The sequence below is a fragment of the Lycium barbarum genome, chromosome 6 (genome assembly GCF_019175385.1).
Source record: "Lycium barbarum isolate Lr01 chromosome 6, ASM1917538v2, whole genome shotgun sequence".
Lineage (NCBI taxonomy): Eukaryota > Viridiplantae > Streptophyta > Magnoliopsida > Solanales > Solanaceae > Lycium > Lycium barbarum.
Window position 1 is genome coordinate 17,431,288 of NC_083342.1, and position 9,595 is coordinate 17,440,882.

The 9,595-nt window shown below is 39.0% G+C and overlaps 1 protein-coding gene across 1 annotated transcript; it reads left to right on the forward strand.

Moving 5' to 3' along the window:
• Window positions 1–1,934: 1,934 nt before the first annotated feature.
• On the forward strand, window positions 1,935–3,346 carry LOC132643886 (uncharacterized). The gene is made up of 2 exons (XM_060360414.1): window positions 1,935–2,084; window positions 3,095–3,346. The coding sequence occupies exons 1-2, from the start codon at window positions 1,935–1,937 to the stop codon at window positions 3,344–3,346; spliced, it is 402 nt and encodes a 133-aa protein (XP_060216397.1).
• Window positions 3,347–9,595: the final 6,249 nt, after the last annotated feature.

Here is a 9,595-nt window from a genome sequence, read left to right on the forward strand (position 1 = left end):
TAATGCCAACATCAACCATAATATTCTCAATACCAAAATACTTCATAAATATCCCATATCGTATTTACCCCATATTCCACAAACAAAATTATTTTATAACTATTTAACAGCTATCTTTGTAAAGAAACCAAAACTAATATCAATAGGGAGATATTCATACCTTCTTCTTACTAAAACAACAATATCTTTCATGTTCGCCTAGAATCCAAATCAAAATCCACCGCAAAACGATACTACAATCACGATCACGCGCTATTCGAACCTAAACTAATACTCCACTGCTTGAAAATCACTCAATTTTGTGATATGCTCACCTTCCTCATCTGTTTTCTCAGTTTTTCTTGAAATAATGAAAAATAAAGGGTTCTACCCTTTATATAGGGGTTCAAAGTCGGTGGAACCGACCTACTAATTGTCCTTCGCGAACGCGAGGGCCTCTCGTGAACGCGAAGGTCTGGAATTTCCATGGCTATCGCGAACGCGACGCTGTCTCAAGAACGCAAAGGGCAATTCTGCCTAGTTCGCCCAATTTTTCATCTTCCGCCCATTTGACCTCCAATCCTTCTAATACTCCTCGTACATGATCGTAAACCCTTATAACCGTAAAATAGGCGTACATTACTCCAGTGTTCACAATTAAACGGTTGACACCTATAGAAATCAACATCCATAACACGAGGTCTAACAATAAATATCTGATACCCCACATAGATAACTTGTGTGGTCTATTTCAGGGTGTGTCAATCTTCTCTAAGATCGACTTAAGTTTAGGATATCACCAGTTGAAGATCAGGGCCGATCATACTTCGAGGACTGCTTCCATGACCCTCTATTGTCACTATGAGTTCTTGCTGATGTCCTACGGGTTTACTAATGCACCCGCAACTCTTGTGGATTAGATGAATGGGATCTTCAAGCCTTACTTGGATTTGTTTGTGATTGTATTCATTGATGACATTTTGGTATACTCTTGAAGTGAGGAAGATCATGAGAAGCACTTAAGGATAGTACTTGGGTTGCTGAAGAAGAACAAGTTGTATTCCAAATTTTCTAAGTGTAAGTTTTGGATCAGTTCCGTGGCATTTTTAGGGCATGTTTTGTCTAATCAGGGGGTTATGGTGGATCCCAAGAAGATTGAGATAGTTAAATATTAGGCTAGGCCTACTTTAGTGACTGAAATTTTGAGTTTTGTGGGTTTAGCAAGTTATTATCGTTGGTTCGTGAAGGGGTTCTCAGTTATCGCTTCTCATTTGATTCAGTTGAATGTACCTTTTCAGTGGTCTAATGAGAGAGAGAAGAGCTTTCAAAAGCTCAAGACTCTATTTACTTTAGCTTTGATTTTGGTTTTACCTGTGGAGGGAAAAGACTTTACTATTTGTTATATTGCTACTCGGATTGGTTTGGGTTGTGAGTTGATGCAAGAAGGTAAGGTGATCGCTTATGCTTCGATGCAGTTGAAGGTCCATGAGAAGAACTACCGCACTCATGACTTAGAGGTTGCAGCAGTACTCTTTGCTTTGAAATTTGGAGACATTACATGCATGGGGCTTATTGTGAGGCATTCATGGATCATCATAGTCTTCAACATGTGTCCAATCAGCGAGATATAAATTCAAGGCGGTATAGGTAGATGGAGTTGCTCAAGGATTATGTGCTTTGAAATTTGCATACATTACATGTATGGGGTTTATTGTGAGGTATTCATGGATCATCATAGTCTTTAGCATGTGTCTAATTACTGAGATATGAATTCAAGGCAGTGTAGGTGGATGGAGTTGCTCAATGAGTATAACATTACCATTCTTTATTATCCGGGCAAGGCTAATATGGTAGCTAATGCATTAAGCCGAAAGGTAGTGAGTATGGGTAGCTTAGAATGTTTGATTGTTGAGAAGCATCCCTTAGCTACAGAGGTTTAGTCTTTGGCTAATAGTATGGTGAGCCTTGATATTTCAGAACTTGGAAAGGTTATAGATTGCTTTGAAGCGAGATCGACTCTTTTGGAGCAGCTTAAGGCTCAACAGTTTGAGGATGAGAAATTGTTTAAGATTCGAGATAAAGTGTTAAGTGAAGACGCCAATGAGGTAATTCTTGATGATGAGGGTGTTTTTAGGATTAAGGGGCCTATTTTAATTCCTTGTGTGGGTTGTTTGATTAAGTTGATTTTGGAGGAGGCTCACACTTCCAGGTATTATATCCATTTGGGCACTAAAAGGATGTATCGTGACTTGAGATAGTATTATTGGTGGGGTAGGATGAAGAGGGATATAGTAGAGTTCGTTTCTCAGTGTTTGAATTGCAAGTTGGTTAAGTATGAGCACTAGAAACCGGGTGGTGTGACCCAGAGGTTACCCATTCCTGAGTAGAAGTGCGAGAGGATAGCTATGGATTTCATGGTTATTCTATCGAAGACTTTAGGCAAGCTTGATGCCATTTGGGTTAGTGCGGATAGGTTGATTAAGTCCGCACACTTATTCCAGCTCAGACTACCTACAATTTAGAGAAGTTAGCTAGTTTCTATATTAGACATATTGCATGGGGTGCCCATTTTTATCATTTCAAAGAGAGGCACTAAGTTCACTTCCCATTTCTGGAGGACTTTGCAGAAGGATTTAGGGACTCAGTTGGATCTTAGCACCGCTTTTCATTCGCAAACAGATGATCAGTCCGAGTGGACCATTCAGGTGTTAGAGGACAAGTTGTGGGCTTGTGTAATCGATTTTGGTGGTCATTGGGACCAGTTCTTGTTCTTGGTAGAGTTTGCGTACAATAATAGTTATTATTTGAGCATTGATATGGTAGGATATGTCGATCTTCGATTGTTTGGTTCAATGCATTCGAGGTGAGACCTTGGGGTAAGAACCTTTTGAGAGAGTCCTTGGATAAAGTGAAGTTAATTCAAGAAAAGCTCATTGCGGCTCAGAGTAGAAAAAAAGAGCATGCAGATTGAAAGATTCGGTATTTGGAGTTCATCGTTGGTGATCAGGTTCTATTAAAGGTTTCACGCATGAAGTACATGTTATGATTTGGGAAGAAAGGAAAGCTAAGCCCGAGATTTATTGTCTCTTTTGAGATTCTTCGTCGTATGGGTGAGGTGGCTTATGAGTTGCCCTTGCCTCCAGGCTTAATGGGTATTCACCTGGTGTTCCATGTTTATATGTTGAAGAATTATCATTCTGACGGGTTTTACATCATCCAGTGGGACTCGATATTGTTCGATCAAAAATTTTCCTTCGAAGAGGAGCCGATAGCAATATTGGATAAGCAAGTGAGAAAGTTGAGGTCAAAAGAGATTACTTCAGTTAAGGTCCAATGGAAGCACTGTCTAGTTGAAGAGGCTACTTAGGAGACTGAGTCAGATATGCGCAACAGATATCCCCAACTCTTTACTGATTTAGGTACCTTTCTCTTCATTTCTTCTTTGTTCGAGGACGAACTGTTATTTAACTGGTATCTGATGTAACACTCTGTTTGGTCATTTAAGCATTTTAACCTTTTACCTATGCTGACCCTTCTCCTAGCTTCATTAGAGTGTATCTGACTGGCAGGGATGGGTAGCACGGTTCTCGAGATGATCAAGTGAGTCTTGGTTGATTTTAAAAAATTTACAAGCTTTTAAGTTGAATAAGTGAAAAAAGGTTGACTAATATTTGACTTTTGGCTAAATGAGTTTTTTTTTTTTTTTTGGATTTTTATCGGTTCCATTAGGTTTGGAAGGTCGATTATAACTTGGTAGGATGATTGGTTTGGTTCCTGAGGCACTCAGAGAGTTTTGTTTTTTTGGTTAGAAAGCTTTTTGGGCGTTTAGGGGTTGACCGGGTCAAGATGGCTTATTTTAGAAATTTCGAGGCCTCGGGTGAATTCGTAGCGTATTTTTATGATAGGTTAGATGTTTGGTTTTTATCTGGAACGTCTCAAATGAGTTTCGGATTTAGGAAGGAATTTGGTGAAAAACCAGATTTTGTTGGTTTCTAATGTGCCGCATTTGCTGACTTGGTGCCACACCTGCGGGCCCGCCTTTGTAGCATTTTTTCCGCAGATGCGAGAAAGAGGGTTTTAAGTTGGGCCGCATATACAGCTATTTCTCCGCAGATGCGAGGCCACACATGCGACATATGGTTTGCAGGTGCGGAAATCACTGAATCATTATCCTTAAATTTCCCAATTCGTGTTGAGTTCATTTCTATTCACAATTTTTGACCTAGAAAGCTCGGGTAGGAAATTTTGTGGAGTGTCTTGGAGATTCTTCTTGTGGGTAAGTCTCCCACCTTCCTTCTTCATGTTTATAACATCTATTAGTAGGAAATCCATGTTAAAAATCATGTGTAAAATTGAGGGTTTTGGGTTATGAACCCTGAGTTGAACTTTTGAACCTCCTTCTATGAATTTGGGTTTTGTTGAGAATTTTTTTAGATTCTAAACATTTAATCAATTGGTAACTAGTCCATAATCTTGAACCTCCCTTTTTATTCAATAATCTTGTTATGGGAATTGAGGTTTTCTCCAAAATTAGGGGTTTTTGGTCATTGACCAAGTTAAAGCTCATTTTGGGTTAGAATTGTATGAAACTTAAGATTGTGATTACTTAGACTTTGGATAAGCTACTTTTCCAATTATTTTTTCGATTTTGCGTGATTACTTAGACTTTGGATAAGCTAATTTTCCAATTATTTTTTCGATTTTGCCCTTGTGGGCCTGGGGTCATTTCTAAGGTCATTTTTTAGTCATTTTAGAAGTATTTCGATATGGGTTTCCTTGACTCCTAATCTAATGTAAAGTAAATATTTGATAGACTTTGACCATTCTGAGGCGATCCGAAAGGGGAAAGCTCAAGTGGAATAGTTCGTGGCACTTGTTCGGCTCTGAGGTAGGTTACAACTTATTTATGTGTAAACTCCAATTAGCGAAACGTATGTAGATGGTAGTTATTGACAGGGAAAGCATGATAGGCCTTCGGCATGGTGTGGAGGTGAATTCCAACTAGGTTGGTATTGTAAGCTGTTCTGTGGGCTTATCGCCAAGTTTGTTATACTCATGTATTTGATGCGGTTATCTTTATCTCTGATATCTCACTTATCTCATTATCTCATGAAAGAAGGAGAATAAATGAATTGAGTTTGATTAGCATTTCATGGCAAGTATTTGTTGTTCCGATGTTATGCGGTATTGTTGAGGTTGATTTCAGGCACGACATGCATTCCATATTTCCTATGTGGTTTAATATTGATTGGAAATGAGGATAAGTGAGAGAGTGTAGCCTCCGAGGTCTCTGCCGGAGAGCGTAAAAGAGAAATGAGAGCTCGTGATTCACGGTCTTTACCAGACCGAGATGAATGCTCGTGATTTGAGGTCATTTACCAGAGCTAGAGAGTGCTTGTGTCCGAGGTCATTTATCATAACGAGGTTTCATGGAGTTCGCGGGTCCCCCCATTGGTTATGGATTTGAGGCATTGCCCTTAGCATATGTGTACGGATATGGAAAGTTGGCCAGTGCATTGCATTCAATCTACATTCATTCCTCTATTTTTGGCTGTTTAATTGGCATTTTATACACTCATTTGATCTTATATATGTGGAACATGTTACATGATTGTACTTGATTGCTTATCTGCTCAGCTTGTTGATTTATATCTATTTATTTGCGTTGAACTAATCGTTGTCGGCCTATGATACTTACGAGTATGTGTGTTTGTACTCATACTACTCTTGTTGCACTTTTTCTTGAGTGTAGAGTTTGTCACTAGTTCTACTCCCAACTTCACGAGTGATTCCGAGGCCTTCTTGCTGGAGATTCTGGGTGAGCCACTACCAGATCCTACAGCTCGGATGTCCTTTCCTTTGTATCTGTCTACTTGATTCTCAGACAGTTCCTATCTTGTATTTATGAGACATGCTCTAGTATTCAGACATTATATTAGTGTTATTCGCTCTTGTAGGAGTTTCAGACTAAATATTTGGGGTTGTAGTACTTTCTTACTTGCACACGTATGCCACGACCTATTTTGCCTAAGTCGTACGGGCACTTACTGTCACGACCCCACTAGAGGGCCATGATGGGCACCTGGAGCTGACTACCGAGCACCACTCATACTGGTAGTTATCATACTTATTCTTCATTTATCTATTGCTCCACACTTCTAGTCGTAAGGAAAACCATTTACAATTTGAAACACATATACATTTATATACATAAGCCACCTCGGCTATCAAAATAATATATACAATAAGGACATCGTGAGACCATACTACCCACATATACGTGTCTACGAGCCTCTACTAGAGTACTAGACATGAGGACGGGACAGGACCCCGCCGTGCCCAAATATGTACACAAAATAATAAATCAAATAGCACCTCCGGAATAATGGATTGCTCCCGTAAATCTGCTGATAGCACCTATGGATCTGCACCGTCTCGCGGTCTACCTGTGGGCATGAACACAGCGTCCAAGAAGAAAGGACGTCAGTACGAACATTGTACTGAGTATGTAAGGCATCAACAATAACAATACATCAATGAGGTAAGAAAGCATCAAATGAGGAGCAACCTGTAACTGAGTATCGATTATAAAAGAAATAATGCATGCTGGCTTACTCCATAATCATCATCATATCATGTATGCATATATGTATAAGTTGCCCGACCATATAGGTATGGTATGATAATCATTAGCCCGCGTCCGGGGTACCATCTCATGCTGCCCACTAGTGGTGTCTGCCCATGCCATCCGGTCATGGTGTATACGCTGCCCGCCTTAGCGGTGTATGCCCGGCCATATAGGCTCGGTGTAATATCATCATCATGTACTCGTCATAATGCATGCATAGGAACTCAAAGACATCAATACTTTATCAGGGTGACATAAGGTCGTGAAACCCCGATTCCATTATGGAGCATTCATAACATTCTGCCTCACCCTGAAGGAATTAGCATATAAGGTGAGTGTATACAATAAACAACATCAATGGATTAGTTAACATCATTAGCTTTGTGGAAACATCATATCGTGAACTCTAGAATCTTTAGATTTAAGCTCATCATTATCGTGTTCATAATATCTCTTGTCTTTAACTCAGATGGCCATTCATGAACATAGACTCTTAGTTTTCCAGAATGTAGGAAATTTATGGAGATGGAGGGAAAATCATGCCATAAGATTCATGCCTTAGAAAGAAAGGACTAGCCTCACATATCTTTTCCTTTATCTATTCTACCGCTTGATCTTTCTCCTTCAATGCTCACGTCTTTACCTTCAAGGGAGTTCGTATTAACATTATCTAAACGATTATAAGAACGTGCTTACTAAACCTAGGGAAAATTGGGCAGCATTTCCTTTGTTTATACAACTTTCCTCATATCATATATCAACTCCCAAACGTCAATAATAACATTCATAATATCATCATCAATACTTTTGTCAAATTCATCATTATCCAATCCCCACAATTTCCTCTCAAGGCCATCCATAATCATGATCATAATACAACATTACATTCATTCTCATCTAATGTTTCTCTCATGCTCTTAACATCATTCATAACGTAATTACAATCACAACAGATCAATATTCATGATTCACTCTAAACTACTACTCAAAAATGACACTATTCTTACATTCATAACCCATTTCTATATCCTTCTACAATCCAAGTGTTTCAACTTCTCAATACCTTAAACAACATGAAAAGATCATAAAACTTACCTTAGATGGTGTAGGAATAAACCTTGAGTGGAAATACTTCTCTTGCACGAAAACCCTAGTTCACTTCCATTGGAATTTATTGGCTTGGATGAACTTTAATGTGTTTCTTGCACTTGATTTTGTTGGTTTGATGAAGTTGATCCTTAGTTTCACTTGGATTCTTGTAGATGAAGAGTGTGGAAGGTTCTAGAGGGTTCTTGAAGTGTTGGGTGAAAAATAAAATGAAATAATGAACTTGGGTCTTTTTATTAATAACTTAAAAATCTGTCCCGACTAAATTATACGGACACTTATACGGTCCGTATAAGTGACCGTGAAATCATCCCAACCACACTTCGCTTCTGTGACCATTATACGGTCCGTATAATTTTATACGGTCCGTATAAGTGACCGTAAAATTATCCCAGCAACAACTCATTCTGTGACCTATACAACACATTATACGGTGCGTATAATTTTATACGGTCTGTATAAGTGACCGTATAATCCCATCAGTGAGGGACCTTTATTGTGACGATTCTGCGAACCATTATACGGATGGTATAACATTATACGGACCGTATAATTTGTCGTATAATCTATATTTTCTCCGATTCTGTTCTCGTCACTTCGTTTGATCTCAAATCCTTATGGAACCTTCTTAGCACTTGTTTAACACTTCATTAACAATCTAAGGGGCATTATAACTCTTCTCCAAAACATCATTAAGGCATCATTAATTCGATACTCATAAATCTTGCCCGACACACAACATATACCTTGCTTTCCTTAACAACTTTTCGTCTCCTACCTCAAATGTCTTTGAAATCTCATTTAGAATCATCAAATGTTATTTCTTACTTATTGCGCTACCGTATACTTCATGCCTTTCGTTGGTCTATTCACTGTATGTTAACGGAAATTTTTTTCGGGGTGTAGCATTCTTCCCCCCTTTTGGAACATTCGTCCTCGAATGTTAAGCACTCGGGAATTCTACGAAAATTTCGCCAGAGTTTTCCCTGTAATATCGCACTACCATCCTGTCACAACAGCCGATAATAACATTGCCTCACTGGGCCACAACACAATAACACTATAAGTTGGCCACACACGACCCGTATACATAAAAAGAAAACATACATACCTCATAATCCCGATGTTTCATCGTGGATCTCTTCTAGGGGTTGAAATAAGTGCGGGTATTTGCATTTCATACTCTCTTCTACTTCCCAAGTCATTTCTTCTCGGTTGTTATTTCTCCATAAGTATTTAAGTGAGGCTAATTCCTTATTTCGAAGTCTCCGTACCTGTCTGTCTAATATAGCAATGGGCACTTCTTCATATACTAGCTTTTCTGTCACTTGAACATCATCTATTGGAACAATCCTCGTAGGATCTCCAACACACTTATGGAGCATTGAGACATGAAAAACTGGATGGACTGATTCAAGTTCTGGAGGCAAGTCCAATTCTTAAGCTACTTAACCCACTTTGCAGATAATCTTATAGGGTCCAATGTATCGAGGACTTAACTTTCCTTTCTTACCAAATCTCATCAGTCCTTTCATTGGTGACACCTTTAAGAATACCCAATCATCAACTTGAAATTCTAAGTCTCGCCGGCGGTTATCCGCATAAGATTTTTGGTGACTTTGGCCTGTCAACAATCGATCTCGGATCACCTTGACTTTTTATACAGGTTGTTGAATCAACTCAGGGCCTATTAGCTGTACTTCTCCTATTTCAAAACATCCAATTGGAGATCTACACTTCCTTCCATATAAAGCTTCATACGGAGCCATTTGGATACTGGAATGGTAGCTATTGTTGTATGCAAACTCGATTAGAGATAAGTGGTCATCCCAATTACCACAAAAATCTAAAACACATGCTCTCAGCATATCCTCGAAGGTC